This window comes from Schistocerca serialis, chromosome 4, assembly GCF_023864345.2.
Source record: "Schistocerca serialis cubense isolate TAMUIC-IGC-003099 chromosome 4, iqSchSeri2.2, whole genome shotgun sequence".
NCBI lineage: Eukaryota > Metazoa > Arthropoda > Insecta > Orthoptera > Acrididae > Schistocerca > Schistocerca serialis.
In genome coordinates this window covers 902,076,754-902,094,452 of record NC_064641.1, presented here as the reverse complement: position 1 = coordinate 902,094,452, position 17,699 = coordinate 902,076,754, and the positions used below count along the sequence as shown (strand labels likewise).

Below are 17,699 nucleotides of genomic sequence, written 5' to 3'. Positions count from 1 at the left end.
GGTTTATTCTCCGCCTGCAAAAACAAGGAACCTTATGGGCACTGCGAAACATATCTTCGGTCTTCGTACACATGATGTTCTTCACGGTACGTGTGAATGAGGAAAATGTTACAACGGACGAATGCATCGCTGTATCTCTCTACTTTACATGGAACATCTTTGCAACGTAAGACCTAGGCTGTAAAATGAATCTGCATTGGATCCTTCCCTCTCATAAAAAAAACCAACTGCTCAAATAATTGTTTCTAGAGCAGCACTGTCAAGCAGGCAATGGAGATTCGAGTGACGGGAACACCTGTTAACTGAAGTAAGGAGTTTGCTCTCAGCGAAGCTTGGCAGCCAGCATTTGAGGCTATAAGACAGGAGAGGAACCAGTCTGCGGTGTGCAAGGCTGCGGTGTGTGGCGGTCAGGACTTGCCAGTTACATTAACAACCGACCAATCCGTAGTTAACTGTTGTGAGAGGCCGTTGCGAGATCTGCGCACATGCTTGACACTGGTATCAACCGCATACAGGGTGATTCAGTGCCCCTACCGATAGGTTCTATGCAACCTTCAATGCCTTCAGAAACCATGCCCGCACTTTTCGTTCTCTCTCGAACACAGACTATTAGTCCTACAGAACAAATGAAGGGCTTATTTCAATAGTGGTACAAGGCCATTTTTGTTCATGTAGAGATACACCGTCCTAAAGTTAAAAGAGCGCTGAAAAATCTACAATTGGGATACCAGAAATATTCAAGCATATGGCTTCTTGCTAGAGATGAATCTTTCTTTCTGTTTGTTTGGCTCATTAATTTCAGAAGCATTAATGACAGGAAAGTGGAGGTAATGGACTTATACCACTATTGAAATAAGCCCTTAAATGAACAGGACCTTTTTGTAGGTACGTTAAATTTTGAACTGGGATACGTTTTCACTGGAGGCCACAGGTTTCTAGTTATTCAAGGAAAACATGTTTCAGAGTAAGTTCTGTATGTTTTTCTTAAATAAGTCCAAAACTACAGCGTTTCTCAATACAAAATTTTAAATACATTAAATTTCGTAAAAAAGAAAAGATCTTTTTGAGCAGGGGCAGCTCAGTACCTCACATAAGAAGATGGACTGATACACACCGTCCCTTTGCCGGGTGAGACTAGCCATTCCGAAATGTCGCGCTGACGCTGCAGTCTTAGGCAAAAAGAAAACTGTGAAGGTTCAACGAAACTGACACTCCCTGAAAATTTTCGTAGGCATAAGAATTTTCTTGAACCAGCAGTCATTCATTCGCGTGGCTGTATGTCCTATGCATTTATATTTAACTATCATTACAAACAGAAACCCATTCTCCAGAACACTATGCTCTCTGACCCACTTGTCTTCGTGTTTTTACCCTTGAGACATGTATCTCCCCATCACTCAATGAGCCATCTGCCGGGTTTGGATCGTTTTACGCATTGGAAGTCCAAGCATCACTGCCACAGGTCACGAGGACCCAACTCTACCGACAGGCCGCCGTGTCATCCTCAGCCCATAGGCGTCACTGGATTAGGTATGGAGGGGCATGTCGTCAGCACATCGCTCATCCAGCCGTATGTCAGTTTCCGAGACCGGAGCCGCTACTTCTCAATCAAGTAGCTCCTCAGTTTGCCTCACAAGGGCTGAGTGCCCCCTGCTTGCCAACAGCGCTCGGCAGACCGGATGGTCATCCAACCAAGTGCTAACCCAGCCCGACAGCGCTTAACTTCGGTGATCTGATGGGAACCGGTGTTACCATTGTGGCAAGACCCCTGGCACCCAGAAATACTTTTAAGATACTATGTCCGGTTTCTGAGCATTACGTCCGTTTGAGAGAGCGACAGTTAATACAGCATCAGAACAGTCAGTAGCAAGTCTTCTAACGATATTTCTGATGCTGTATTAAAATAATCTGTAACTCAACAAGAGACACGGAATTCCATTCATTGCTATCTGAAGACTATCTTCTCCCATTGCTTTCCTTTCTTTTTAGTCTCACCTCATCTTGTATTACTTTGGAAATGTATATTCGTGATGTTACCTGAATTTCTGCTTCAGCTCTTGTGTCGGAGTTGCTGTAGGATCCGACGGTTTAACTGATGAAATGCGATCTCCACCGAACATCAGTTTCGTTTTAGTCTCTTCGTAATCTTATTATATTATTTCCAACGGCCTCACTACCATACTTTCGTATAGCCTTCTCTCACTCTCTCCGAACAGGTGCCTTAAGTTCAGAAAATTCTCTTACATTTCTCTCATCACTTACGCGAAACACTAATTTTATTTTTAATAGAAGCCTTGGTGCATTTGATATAACTTCAGTCATTCGCACAGGAAAATACGTTACATACATCGATCTTTTGTCAGTTTCTGTGTAATACACAGGTTCTAAGATACTGAACACTTGGCTAAATTAATCCCGTTTACTTTCATAATCTTACTTAATTTGCTACAATCCGAGTTCAGGCTTCCATATTTTCTTCCTGCTACCCCATCGGTATCTAATGAGTCTCTGATCCTTTCGAGTCCGATAAAGGTTCACGAGCGCTGCATCACGTAGTACGTCTATACCATTCGATAACACACAGTTAATTTTATTGTTCTTCCAGTCAGGCGCTTCAATGTCCAATTCCTATTACGTTCCTGCTAGATAAATGTATTTAAGGACTAAAGGTTAATCTTACGGGAAAATTTTGTAATGATAACCTGTACTGCAGAGACTCGACATGCACTCCGATTGTAAACGTCGAGACGATATTCGTACCCTTTACAAACCTACTGCAGCGTGTCGGGGGTGATTGACGCAGCTTCGATCCCCTGCCATAACTGTGACAAGGAGTGTGACACGGAAGGGACAAATACTTAATCCTCCACACAGACCCACAAAAAAAAAAAAAAAAGAATCACAAACCGTAAAGGCTCGTTATCGCAGTGACCACACAATGTCACCAGCATCTACACGGCCAAGCCATCATCCAGGCTGATGTTTGTTTAGGTATTCCCGCACAGCGAAACGAAAAAGAGGAGTTACACCATATTCTTATAACATGAAGTCGGTGGAGTCTTCTTGCAATAGCCATAAGAAAGCATGTCAAGAAAGCAAAATGTGTATGACAATTTTACACATGATTAGAAAAAAGGCTGTAAATACTTTCCCGGCGCAAAATACAATTGATCTTTGTGAATCTCGCTCGTGCTGGATGACGAAATGGGGTTTTCTGTTATCCAAAAACTCATATTGTGCCGATTAACTTTGCCGTTAGTATGAAATGTGATGTGTTGGTAAATGTGCCAACACCTTGTAGATAGAGGCGGCCTAAATGCACGCTATCTAACGCAGACGGGCGTGAATTCTGGAACAGGATAAGTAGTGAATTCTAATAAGAAAAGTATGCAGCTCCTCGAATACTTAACTTTATTCCATGTTGTGGTACATCGCTGTTGATAATACAAATAAGACTCTCTTCAGATACGGATAATGGCGCCTTGCTAGGTCGTAGCCATGGACTTAGCTGAAGGCTATTCTAACAGTCTCTCGGCAAATGAGAGAAGGGCTTCGTCAGTGTAGTCGCTAGCAAAGTCGTCGTACAACTGGGGTGAGTGCTCTTCCTTATCTCGAGACCTGCCTTGTGGTGGCGCTCGGTCTGCGATCACACAGTTGCGACACGCGGGTCCGACATGTACTAAATGGACCGCGGCCGATTTAAGCTACCACCTAGCAAGTGTGGTGTCTGGCGGTGACACCACATTCCTCCCCCGCAAATCGGCGAACGGTCGTGTTATAAGGCTTCCGCCCGCCGTGGGGAGGACCCCATGTTGACGTATGCGATGAGGTTGGGAGCCTAACAGCAGGCGAGGCTGTGCCACCCGCACCAGGCCATTCGGTCCGAGGGGAGGTAGGAAACGCCAGAAAACCTAGTCCAGGGTGCATTTCAACATGCGGTGTATGCGCCCGTAAAGAGACAGGAGGGGCCGAAGGGTCGACCTCCATTGCGTCGGGGTACCCGACGCGCGATGACGTCATGTGGTCCGGAGTGGGCAAGAGTTCCATGGCGGAGGACGGCTGGTCACGGGAAGCGATCGGCGGCGCGTGACCCAGGGAGGCGCTTGGCGGCTGCAGCGAAGCGTCGAATGCGGGCGGCGCCGGCGGGAGAACAGGCGGCGGCGGCGGCGGCTGCTGCGGCGGCGCGTCGCCATGGGGCAAAATGGAAGGCATCGTCGGTAACACCTGGGGATGAGGCGAGCCAGTAGATGGGTCCCCAGGGCGCTGACCGGACGGCACCGTCGCTGAAAGCAGACGGGGAGCGGCAGAACCCGTGCGACGACAGAGGCGCAGCTGATTGAGATGCCGATGCACCTCACCAGAGGCCCCCAAAACCAAATACATCGCGCGGCCGAGGCAGCGAAGAATGCGCCCTGCGAGCCAACGCCGTGAACCTCGATAGTTGCGATAGAATACAACGTCGCCTGGAGCAAAACAGAAGTCTGCCGCGGCACAGGAACCTGATGCGGCGGATGCAGCAAAGACATCAAGGTTCGATGAGGACGACCGTGGAGCAACTCAGCCGGCGAGCGACCATCTCGGGGCTGAGAGCGATACGATGACAAAAAGAGCAACAACACGTCCTCCCGAGAATGCGACTCTTTCAACTTCAACATCTGTGACTTGAAAGTCCGGCACCGTTTGACTGAGGCGAAAACGGCGCGGATGTCAGATGTTGAATACCATTGGCCTTGCAGAAAGACTGAAATTCGGTGGACATGAATTGTGGGCCATTATCGGAAACAATAGTCTGCGGAAGACCTTCAATGCAAAAGATAGCAGACAACGCTTGGATGGTGGCAGAGGACGTCGTGGAAGACATCCGGACCACAAAAGGAAAATTACTGAAGGCATCTACCAGAAACAACCATCGAGCATTCCAGAATGGACCAGCAAAATCGATGTGCAAGCGTTGCCAAGGAGAAGTGGCTTTTGGCCATGCAAAGACTTTCCGCGGCGGTGCGGATTGTTGTTCGGCACACGCCATGCAAGAAGAACACATATTCTTAATCGCAGCATCGATTCCGAACCAAGTACAGTGCTGACGAGCAAGTTGTTTCGTTCGCACTATACCCCAATGACCTTGGTGAAGAAGCCGTAAAACAGAGGACTGTAACGAACGTGGGACCACGACTCTGGACGGATCATTATCAGAACGCAACAACAAAATACCACGTCGAACAAAAAGTCTCTCCCTATGAGCAAAAAATCGGCGAACCAACGGATCCTCGATTCGAGACTTTGACAAAGGCCATTGCGTAGCAACAAAACGCAAAACGGTAGCAAGGACAGGGTCAGCCGCTGTGGCTGTAGCTACACGACGAAAATCAATCGGAAACGATTCGACCATTTCATCGGATTCCAAATCAATGAACATGCAAGCAAGTTCGGAAGAATCGAATGCTTTATCCTCAGCTATAGGCAAACGGGACAACGCATCTGCGTTTCCATGCTTAGCAGTGGACCGATACAAGATATCGTAGTGGTACTGCGAGAGGAAAATAGACCAGCGAATGAATTTCTGCGCCGTACGTGGAGGTACAGGCTTGTTCGGATGAAAAAGCGATGTCAAAGGTTTGTGGTCTGTGATGATGGTAAAGTGACGACCGTACAAGAAATCATGGAACTGAGTAACACCAAACACGAGAGCCAAAGCTTCTTTCTCTATCTGGGAATAATTTCTTTGCGCAGACGAGAGCAATTTGGACGCAAAGGCAATAGGGCGATCATGCGAGCCAACTTTGTGCGCAAGCACAGCACCGATCCCGAAATCCGATGCATCTACCATCAACAAAAGGGGTTTCTGGGGATCGAATGGCGTAAGGCAAGTATTAGAAAGCAACGCCGATTTCAATTGGCGAAAGGCGCGTTCGCAATCCGTCGTCCAGACGAACGGAACACCCTTACGGCGTAAGCTATGAAGCGGAGCTGAAATAGAAGAGGCATTGCGCACATTCACTCACACCTTGTGAGTCTAAATCGTTGAATGTTGTTGCGACCTCATCACGCAATGCGTGAGGAAAACTGCGCGCTCTGAAAAATTTCGGTTGCACGTTGACTTTCAGTTCCAAATGTGCTTCATAGTTTTTAGTGCAACCTAGGCCCGGTGCAAAAATGTCTGTAAATTCTTCACACAGACGAGAAACACTGTCTGAAGGCACAGTCTGATTCACTGATAGGACCTGATTTACGATAGACATGTTAAAAAACTGAAATAAACTAAAGCAAACAAGTTCACTGCAGTAGAAGAACGAAGACCGTAAAATGACACAAGTTTTGTTTGTCCCTTGTATGTTGCAAGAAGGGTGCACTGTCCTAACACAGAGATCTGCTGTCCTGAATAACTTTTGAACTGAACATTGGCGGCACGCAACGGAGGTTTGCCCAGTTTTTTTTACGTGTCGCGATTGATCAATGAAACTGCAGCTCCAGTATCGAGCTGGAATGGTATGACCTTGCCATTAAAGTCCAAATCTACTAAAAGTTTATTGTCCTGCTGACGACAAGAGCGACTGTCTCGTGCAATTTGAACTGATACAGGTACAGCATCACTTGCTAATTGACGTGATTTCCGGCGACGTCGACGCACACTTGTTGTGGGACGAACACAGTCACTGTTAGAGAAAGTGGCACTGGACGAAGTGGAATTAACTACATGAATGTCCAGGGGCGAAGGTCCACGAGCCTGAGTGTCCTTGGTTCGATTCCGGCGCCTGGAATGGTTGTGATTGTCTGATCTGAGCTTTTTCTGGCAAACACTTTGAACATGTCCTTTATTATTACAGAAAAAGCAAAGAGCTTGGCGTGACGGGCAATGTTCACGCGAATGTCTAGTAGCACACCGCGGGCATGATTTCACTGCAGTTGTACGCTGGCGCGGCACACCTGGTTTAGAGCGTGGCGGCAGCTGTGCGGACGTGTGCGAGGGCAGTTTACCAGGCCGCGCAGCTCGCCCGACGGGCCGGTTAATGTTACACACTGCTGGCGAAGTTTCAAAAGATACCTGAGCAAAGTCAAGTGTGTCTTGTCTATCCAATATGTCTATCACTTGCTGAAGGGAGGGATTAACTAGTTTCAAATTTTGCTCCCGTATACGAACATCAGAAACGTTCTGTGCAATTGCATCACGCACCATAGTATCTGAATAAGGAAGGCCACAGTCACATTCAAACGCACAATCCCTAGTAAGGCCTTGCAAAGTTGCAACCCACTCCCTATTAGTTTGACCGGCCGTACGTTTTGTACGAAAGAACGTATACCTTTTTGCAACTACATTAACTGTTTCTTTATAATAGGCGTCCAATGCCGACAAAACTTCTTCGTAGGACAGAGTTGCTACGTCGCGTCGGGTAAACAATTTCACTATCACACAGTACGTTTGCACCCCTACACACGCCAATAAATGAGGCTGCCGCTCGTTACCTTGAATTCTGTAGGCGGCGAGATGAAATCCAAACTGGCGTGACCATTCAGTCCAGGTCTCGTGCTGTGCATCAAAATTGCGAAACTGCGGTGCAACTGCATGTTGTGGCTGCGGGAGCGGTGAAGCGGCGGCTGCCGCATCGGTTTGAATGGCACGTTGACCCTGGACGAGCTGTCCAAGGGCATCCAATAACGCCTGCGTCTGCTGAGTCTGCAAGCGATAAAATTCGGACAGTACATCTGGCGAAGCCATGACACAAGTAAATGTAAGCAATTAGAAAGAACAAGACCCTTTCCGTTAAATCATCGCCAATGATGTGTTGGTAAATGTGCCAACACCTTGTAGATAGAGGCGGCCTAAATGCACGCTATCTAACGCAGACGGGCGTGAATTCTGGAACAGGATAAGTAGTGAATTCTAATAAGAAAAGTATGCAGCTCCTCGAATACTTAACTTTATTCCATGTTGTGGTACATCGCTGTTGATAATACAAATAAGACTCTCTTCAGATACGGTTAATGGCGCCTTGCTAGGTCGTAGCCATGGACTTAGCTGAAGGCTATTCAAACTATCTCTCGGCAAATGAGAGAAGGGCTTCGTCAGTGTAGTCGCTAGCAAAGTCGTCGTACAACTGGGGTAAGTGCTCTTCCATATCTCGAGACCTGCCTCGTGGTGGCGCTCGGTCTGCGATCACACAGTGGCGACACGCGGGTCCGACATGTACTAAATGGACCGCGGCTGATTTAAGCTACCACCTACCAAGTGTGGTGCCTGGCGGTGACACCACAAAATGTTGCATCGGCACTAAAAATTATACTCTCTGACGTGTCATTGTCAGTGTTCATTCTAGCCAACGCATCGATGTAGAAGACAGGTTGTGCGGAATAATCTCTTCGATTCATTGCATGAACAGACTGTAATTTGCAAGCTTTCATCCGCAAGTGTTTACAATTATGCGAACTGGTGTTTGTCGGATATGAAGGTAAGAGCTTGCACGAAGCATTGATTTCTGTGGGCTTTGTTGGAATGCTGCTCGAACGTGATCAAAATTTTTCTCCTGTACGGTAGTCAGACCAGGACTTTTGCCTTTGCATATGCAGCCCTTCTCTTCATACTGTTTGTACAGGCATAAATGGAGACTCCACTGGATGTGCAATATCTTATCAGAGCAAGTGACATACGCAGACTCCGTTACACTCCTCTAAAGATACATGTTAACTGTAAATTATGCAACGGAATCGCTATTTTCAAACACCCTAAAACATAGAAAGATAATGTGAAAAATCACAAATATCTGTTCCATCAATAGAATAAATCACTGCACTGAAGAGAACTACGTGCATCTTCAAGTAAAAAAGCAAATGAAACATAAGCCGATTTTTTTATATTAAACACTAACAAAGTATTGGCATTAACATTCTATGAAAAAACAAAGTTAATTGCTGACGTCATCTAACAAGATAGGAAACCGGAGGGATGGCTACTCTATCGTAGCTGCATATGAAATCATTAACCCAACCCAACGATTAATTTGGTAAATCCAGTGTTCCATTCAATACCACATCGAATGGCACTTAGGCATGAGTCGGATTTAGTGGAGTTGTGGCAGCGGTGCGCTTCCTACCTAAACACGAACACCCACGTAATGAGCAGTGATACTGTAAACTCTTATCAGTCTGCTGTGGCAATGAGTCGGAGGACCATGGTCGTAGTGGAGGATCAGAATCTTGCTCGTCATGACCCCTCCAAGCGCCACGATGTCTTGAACCAGCTACCTGTCTCCATCCACAATCCTACCGAGAGAATCCCTTCCTCTTCCGACACTCCACATATCCTCAGCAAACTGATGAATATACCTTTTGTTCCTTGTTCTGAAGGGGTGCCAGCACAGATTTTTTTTTTTGTGAGATTCAAATGTTTTCTCATAACCTTGAATGGTATGTAACATTCTTGGGTATTAATAACCGCGTCATTTGTATTCAGTTCTCTGTCAGTGGATCACTACCGGTTTCGTGGCACTGAAAGCAACATCTTTAGGTGAACATATGACTAAAACATTAGAGCGGCAAAGCTCGGAAACTTTTTACCCAAATTTCGTTGTCCGTCAGAACAAAACACCACTTAGCGGCGTTATGTCGTACGATGAAACAGCCGGATTCCAATATAGTGGATGGGCTGCTTCTCCGGTCTACACGGAATCGCGTACAGGTGCTGCGGTCGCGTACTGTGAATGCTAGGCTGCGATCACCCCGTTACACACCCAAGGATGCAAATGAGTTCACTGATTACGACTGTAGCCTACTGATATTGTAATCGCAGGAAAATACGTTTATCGGTCTTGTACTGACGGGCAATGAAATTTGGGTAAAAGGGTTCCCTGCTTTTCCGCTCTAATGTTTTAGTCATATGGTAACCTGAAAATGTGGATTTTAGTGCCATGAAACTGGTAGTGATCCAATGATAAAGTACTAAGTACAGCTGAAGTGGTTATTAATACCCAAGATTAATATTCATAGGTGTGCTTGCCCTACCTACACGGTTGTCTGTAGTTATGTAGCGTTATCTTCCTCCCTTCTATAATACTGTTGCCAAATAGTACATGATCCATTGTTCCCTACCCACTTGTAAAGCCAACTTGTTCCTTTACTTGTTTGTAGTCTGAAGTTTCCTCTAAAAAACTTTTGTTAAAACGGTTCATATAAATGACTAATGGACCAGTAGCATTTCGAATTCCCTGCTCCCTTTCCCGTCGATTACAAAGAATTGTTACAACAGTCTGATGTCGTCCTCTGGACAAAAATAGGTGTACAAATTTATTCCACTTCCCCCCCCCCCCCCCCCCCACCTCTGTTCTTTTCTGCTTTACCATTTCTACTACTAGCCCAGCATGTTACAGGGGAGTAACTGGGGAAATGTCAAGTATTAGCTTTCTACTGCTATCCACAGTAATAATTCCCTCCGGTTTTTTTCTCGTCCCACTACATGAATTACATTACGATAGAGCACTCACTCTCACAGTCCATTATTAAGTGTTCGCACAAATAATTTTGGAGTTGAATTTGCTATAATTTTTACCTTAACCGGAGCCGCATATGGTACTTACCTGTAGTCTATTGTCTTAACATCATCGCGAATACTTGCCTTCGTCCTATTTAGAATTTCATGAAGTGAAGAAAGAATTCAGCGTATGTTTTTATCTCTCTGGGTAATCGGATCTAAAAGTAAAGCTGAACAACAGATGCGAATAGCTGTATACAGAATTAAATTATATTTCATCCTTATTCAAGTGAATTTAACGTTTTCGCAGGTGTATAAACTGGCGGTTATTCTGAACGCACAGTGAGCGATGTCTGCCCTCTTTGCCGCAGTGTGGCTGCTTATAGCAGCAGGAGTCGGGCATGGACAATCGACGCCACCCAACATTATTTTCATAATTGCAGATGACTTGGTAAGTCTCCTCTCATGATGAAGGAAGAGCAATAGTAGCTAAATGAATTCATAGAAATTAGTAATAGAAGCCTTGGTACATTTGACATAACTTCAGTCATTCGAACAGGAAAATACGTTACATACATCGATCATTCGTCAGTTTCTGTATAACACACAGTTTCTAAGGTACTGAACACTTGGCTAAATTTAATCCCGTGTACTTTCGTAATCTTACTTAATTTGCTACAATACGACTTCGGGCTTCCATATTTTCTTCCTGCTATCCCATCAGCGTCTAACGAGTCTGTGATCCCTTTCAGTCCGATAATGGTTCGCGAGTTCTATGGTACTAGAGGGAACTGTAGGTGGGCAAAACCTGTAGAGGAAGACAGAGATTGGAATGCATCCAGAGAATAATTGAGGAAGTAGGCTGCAAGTGCTACTCTGAAATGAAGAGGTTAGCACAGGAGAGGAAGTCGTGGCGGGCCGCATCAAACCAGTCAGAAGACCGATGACCCCCACCCCTTCCAAAAAAAAAGAAAGCTGCGTGTCGTATACTGCGATTAGGAAACGTGGCATTCATATCAGATAGCCGTTATGCTTTATCTAATAGAAACTTAGGCGTGCTACAATCACAGAATCACAGTTGCAGCGACAGAAAGTGAATGCATAAGACAACGATTTACATACACATACAGACAAGTTATGACCCCTTCCCACATGTGTACTGCTTCCGATTTACGGTAACATTAAAGGACAGGCTACTCTGATATATAAAGTGTACGTCTAAGAGAATTGTCACAATATGTTCAACAACACTATCCAGTCACTTTAATGTAGCCATGAAAACCCTGGATAAACACAGTTTGTAGCTCTCATCGCTGAAAGATGTGTAGGAAGAGGGTCAGTGAAGATCTGGAAGGAACCTAAAGCGGCAGTTGCGTCTAATGTATGATCACTTAAAATTTTTTAGGCAGCAACAGAGACGAATGCTGAATTAACTATGTTTTATGAAGTGTACAGCAAATGTAAGTCCACTAATTGTTCTATATTACATGTAATTTGAAAACTCACGTAGACAAGCTTGGCACCAGAATGAACCACATCAACAGAACATCGGATAACAATGAGCGTCTAAGACTAGTCATGTGCAACATGTACACAATGAAGTACGAGGGTGAGTCAAATGTAAATATTAAATTTGTAATAACAAATCGAAATTCCGCGGCCGTTATCGGGTAAGTTGGTAAGCGTGCAACAAACAGCGTGCAGAATGGCCTGTAGGTGGCAGCATAGTGCAGATGCACACATACCGTCGCAGTATCAGTATAGCGATGGCCGCCCCACTTGCGACTTGGACCAGGAAAGAACAGCGTTTTGTTAATCGGTTTTTGTGTAGTGAAGGTGTGAAACCTATTGAAATTCATCGACGAATGAAGGTTCAGTACGGTGATGCATGTCTGTCACAGCAGCAAGTCTACGAATGGAGTAGGAAATTCGCAAATGGTGCGACTTCAGTGGAAGATTCTCCTCGTCCAGGTCAGGCACAACGAGTTGTGACTCCACAGAACATTGCAGCAGTTGAAGCCATAGTGAAGGAAAACCGCCGAGTGGCACTGAATGACATTGCAGCATGTTTACAGATTAGTCATGGGTCAGCACACCACGTTGTGCATGATGTGCTCCAGATTCACAAAGTGCGTGCAAGATGGGTGTCACGACAGCTGACTCCTGAAATGGGAGAACGACGTGTTGATGCTTGTGAAGAACTTCTTCGGCGCTTTAAACGAGAAGGTGATGGCTTTATTGCAAGAATCGTTACTGGGGACGAAACCTGGGTTCACTTCCACCAACCGGAAACGAAGAGAACGAGCAAGGAATGTCGCCATTCCTCATCACCAAAACCAAAGAAGTTTCGAACAGAACCATCAGCAGGGAAGGTTATGCTGACTCTCTTTTGGGATAAAAAGGCGTCATTTTGGAGCAGTACATGCCTAAAGGGACCACTGTCACCAGTGCATCACACACAGATCTCCTAAAATATCATCTGCAGACTGCAATCAAATCAAAGCCACGCGGATTGCTGGCAGCATATGTCCTTTTGCAACATGACAATGCAAGGCCTCACACTGCCCGTACAACAGTTGCAACAATCACAGACCTACATTTTGAGTGTTCCTCATACACCATACTCACCAGACCTTGCCCCAAATGATTTCCATATGTTTGGACCACTCAAAGACACAATGGGAGGAAAGAAGTGCCATCTGATGAAAAGGTACGCCACGTGATGCATGAGTGTTTGCGCGGACTATCAAAAGAATTTCTTCTAAAGGAATTTATGCAATTTGTAAGCCCTGGAGGACTTGCTTTGAGCGTGGGGGAGATTATGTTGTAAAGTGATACAGCTTTGTGCCACTTCTTCACAATAAATAATATGTTAAAAAATATTAAAAATTTTCATTTGACGCACCATAGTAACAAGCCGATAGTTACTGCAGCTATTTTTACATGTGTTTTAAAACGAATACAAATAAATACAATATTGCAGCTTTTTTACAGAAGTTTCGAAATAAATCAACACAAAAAGTAGTATGCTTAAAACAGATCACTGAATACACTACGTGGATAGAGTAGCTGTGTAATGTGATACTAAGATAAAATTAAGACCAGACGTATCGATATCCTTTTTGGAACAAGTACATGGTCTGCGATATGTCGTTCAAATTTTCCATTGAATTCTTATTTTTCGCATCAGATCATTTCATTTCAAACAGTAGGTCTAAGTACGTAAGTTTTTGAAAATGTTTGTAAATTTCCTGCTCATCTGAAACATCCGGGCATTATATAAAATGGTATACAGGAACTTCATTTGATGGTTGTCATTCGGAACTGGTTGTTAAATAACAAATATTTTCAGCACCTCAAGGAGGACATCATGACGTTTTTAATCTCCTAAAAAAACTTCGAACAGTAAGATCATATAAGTATAAAGCGTTTTCTATCTTGTATACCATTACTCTCATTTCTTGAGAGAATAATTACCACATCAGAAAAACTTGTGTTTCAGGGTTGGAATGATCTGAGTTTCCACGGCTCCGATCAAATCCCGACACCCAACATCGACGCCCTGGCTTACAACGGCATCATACTGAACAGCCACTACGTGATGCCAACATGTACACCGTCCAGGGCGTCCCTGCTGACAGGGAAATATCCCATACGCTTAGGTGAGGAAAGTATTTATCTCAAGATCCTAATATATGGCACACTCCATCTCTATGTGTTGCCTTAAGAGGAGGAAAATCTTTTCGCGATAACTGAAATGTGACAGACACATCGATAAAATACTGCACTTGGAAATTATTAGACAGAAAACAGTTGTCCATAATAACATACAGTGTAATATTTATTTAACTATATGGAATGAAGTCGTCCTAACTTCTGACGGTTTGCGTTAGGACGTTCAAACTGTACGGTTGGCCGCGGTTGGCGCTTAGCGACGAAGCTCACTTTCATTTTGTTAGGTTCGGCAATAAGGAAAATTGGCGCATTTGGGGGACTGAGAATCCACATATCGCGAACGAGAAGTCTCTTCACCCTCAACGGGTGACTTTGTGGTGTGCAATGTCCAGTGACGGAATAATCGATGCGACATTCGTTGGCGGCACGTTAACTACCGAACAGTATGTGAAGGTTTTGGAAGATGATTCGATCCCCACCATCCAAAGTGAATCTGATTTCGAGAAGATGTCGTTCATCCAAGACGGAGCTCGACCCCAACGAAGCAGGATAGTGTTTGATGTTCTAGAGAAGCACTTTGGGGAACACATTCTCGCTCTGGGATACGCAGAGGCTACTGGCACGGGCCTCGATTGGCCTCCATATTCTACGGATCTGAACCCATTAGGCTCCTTTTCGTGGGGCTATATTAAAGATAAGTTGTACAGCAACAACTCCAAAACCTTTGCTGAGCTGAAAACAGCTATTCAGGTCATCGACAGCATCGATATTCCGATACTTTAGCAGGTTACACAGAATTTCGCTATTCGTCTGCGCCACATCATCGCCAATGACGGCAGGCACCTCGAACATGTCATAACCTAAATCCAAACATCTGTAGTGATTTTTACATGTGGAATAAAGTGTGTGCACGCCGTAGTTTGTACATAATTTACTTTAGTTGTCTTCAAATGGTTCAATAATTACCGCCCTGTATAGACTGATATTTCTTATTACCGCTATCTCATGAGAACTTCAATGTCAAAGTCGATATAAACTGTAGGATGTTGGGAAAATGTAATACACTCGTAGAGTTTTTTCTGTCTGTGCTGTCCAAAGAGAGATATCGAGAATCAGAATCACACAGATCATAGAGCATTCTAGGCTTACTACTTTGAGACGAGGAACTAATGTTCAGTAACGAATACGTTCTTTCAGTTGACGTAAGTTACACGTAATACAGCTCAGGCTCACGACCCACTATTAAAAGTCATCACTGCCGCACTCAAATCATACATTAAATTGAATCATGAGATTTTGCTCGCACTCTCTCCGTGAAAGAACGCTGTCAGCAATATAACTTTCAGTTTTTACTGCTCTTTCATACACTAAGGACTTCACGTAGTTCTATCAAAAACAACACAGCAGTGGAATGGTCCACGGTATAAATGTTATCCGCGAAACATGAGCTCCACACTGTAATTCAGTAAATAGGGTGTTTGCCGTTCAGGTCCTCTCGGACATCAGTATCTGATGGGGTAGTGCACGGTGCTGTTGAAACCACACTTATCGTTGCCATAATATTGTGGCAGTACAGCATAGATTAATGTTGGCTTAGGAACACCATTCCACTGGTCTATGTAATTGAATCAGTATATTTTCTATTAACAAGTTGGTAGAGAATCGTTATTGCTGGTATAAGAGATGTAGAGCTAAGTCACTTCATAGATAGCTATTACAGCAGTTTAGAACACTGTCATGTTATAAAAGGATTCCACCGTTAACAATGAAATCTGTGGAAAGTTCAGCAACGTAGTACTTCTTTGGATAATACAATTAAGGATTAAACTCCGGTCTCGTAATCAGCTGTCCCCATGTTTGCACACGTTGCCTATAACGGGAACACAAACACTACTGTTCAAGCACTCCCCAACGTGTATTTCTCGAAGTATTACCCGTGGTCTAAGGATGGCGTCTTTCATTCATAATCAAAACGTGTTCGATCCCCGCCACTGCCTAAATTTTGATAAATAATCAGCATTGGCGGCTGAAGACTTCCGGCATAAGAAATCAGCCTCATTCTGCCAACGGTCTTGTCAAAGAGGGCGGAGGAGCGGATAGAGGTTCAGGGCACTCTCTTGTCCTAGGGGTGGGAAATTGCCCCTAAAGGCGGAAGAATCAGCAATGATCAACGACATGAGTATGCAGAAGGCAATGGAAACTACAGCATTAAAGACACGTAACGTGTATCCACAGGACATGTGGCCTGTAATTGAAGAAGTATCATGATGATCTCTCCATTGGCAAAAGATTCCGGAATAGTCCCCTATTCGGATCTCCGGGAGGGGACTGCCAAGAGGGAGGTTACCATGAGAAAAAGATTGAATAATCTACGAAAGGATAACGTTCTACGAGTCGGGGCGTGGAATGTCAGAAGCTTGAACGTAGTAGGGAAACTAGAAAATCTGAAAAGGGAAATGCAAAGGCTCAATCTAGATATAGTAAGGGTCAGTGAAGTGAAGTGGAAGGAAGACAAGGGTTTCTGGTCAGATGAGTATCGGGTAATATCAACAGCAGCAGAAAATGGTATAACAGGTGTAGGATTCGTTATGAATAGGAAGGTAGGGCAGAGGGTGTGTTACTGTGAACAGTTCTGTGACCGGGTTGTTCTAATCAGAATCGACAGCAGACCAACTCCGACAACGATAGTTCAGGTATACATGCCGACGTCGCAAGCAGAAGAATAACAGATTAAGAAAGTGTATGAGGATATTGAAAGGGTAATGCATTATGTCAAGAGGGACGAAAATCTAATAGTCATGGGCGACTGGAATGCAGATGTAGGGGAAGGACTAGAAGAATAGGTTACAGAAGAATAAGGGCTTGGGATAAGGAATGAAAGAGGAGAAAGCGAATAGCCTGTTCAAGAATCACAAGAGGAGGAGGTATACTTGGAAAACGCCGGGAGATACGGGAAGATTTCAATTACCAGAATGAGATTTTCACTCTGCAGCGGAGTGTGCGCTGATATGAAACTTCCTGGCAGAATAAAACTGTGTGCCCGACCGAGACTCGAACTCGGGACCTTTTCCTTTCGCAGGCAGGTTCTCTACCAACTGAGCGACCGAAGCACGACTCACGCCCGGTACTCAAAGCTTTACTTCTGTCAGTACCTCGTCTCCTACCTTCCAAACTTTACAGAAGCTCTCCTGCGAACCTTGCAGAACTAGCACTCCTGCAAGAAAGGATATTGTGGAGACATGGCTTAGCCACAGCCTGGGGGATGTTTCCAGAATGAGATTTTCACTCTGCGGCGGAGTGTGCGCTGGTATGAAACTTCTAGGCAGATTAAAATTGTGTGCCCGACCGAGACTCCAACTCGGGACCTGTGCTTTTCGCTGGCAAGTGCTCTACCAACTGAGCGACCGAAGCACAACTCACGCCCGGTACTCTTAGCTTTACTTCTGCCAGTACCTCGTCTCCTACCTTCCAAACTGTACAGAAGATCTCCTGCGAACCTTGTAGAACTAGCACTCCTGAAAGAAAGGATAATGCGGAGACATGGCTTAGCCACAGCCTGGGGGAT

At 44.8% G+C, this 17,699-nt stretch overlaps 1 protein-coding gene and 1 pseudogene across 1 annotated transcript in view; one reads left to right on the top strand and one right to left on the bottom strand.

Annotated features, from left to right (window-relative positions):
* Positions 1 to 1,655: 1,655 nt before the first annotated feature.
* Positions 1,656 to 1,773, bottom strand: LOC126475762 (5S ribosomal RNA; annotated as a pseudogene).
* Positions 1,774 to 10,808: 9,035 nt separating this feature from the next.
* The window catches only part of LOC126474835 (arylsulfatase B-like), a 79,277-nt gene continuing 72,386 nt past the window's right edge, over positions 10,809 to 17,699 (top strand). Inside the window, exons 1-2 of the mRNA XM_050102312.1 lie at positions 10,809 to 10,910; positions 13,962 to 14,121. Coding sequence (XP_049958269.1) covers positions 10,809 to 10,910; positions 13,962 to 14,121 — 262 coding nt within the window. The remainder of the gene's footprint in view (positions 10,911 to 13,961; positions 14,122 to 17,699) is intronic.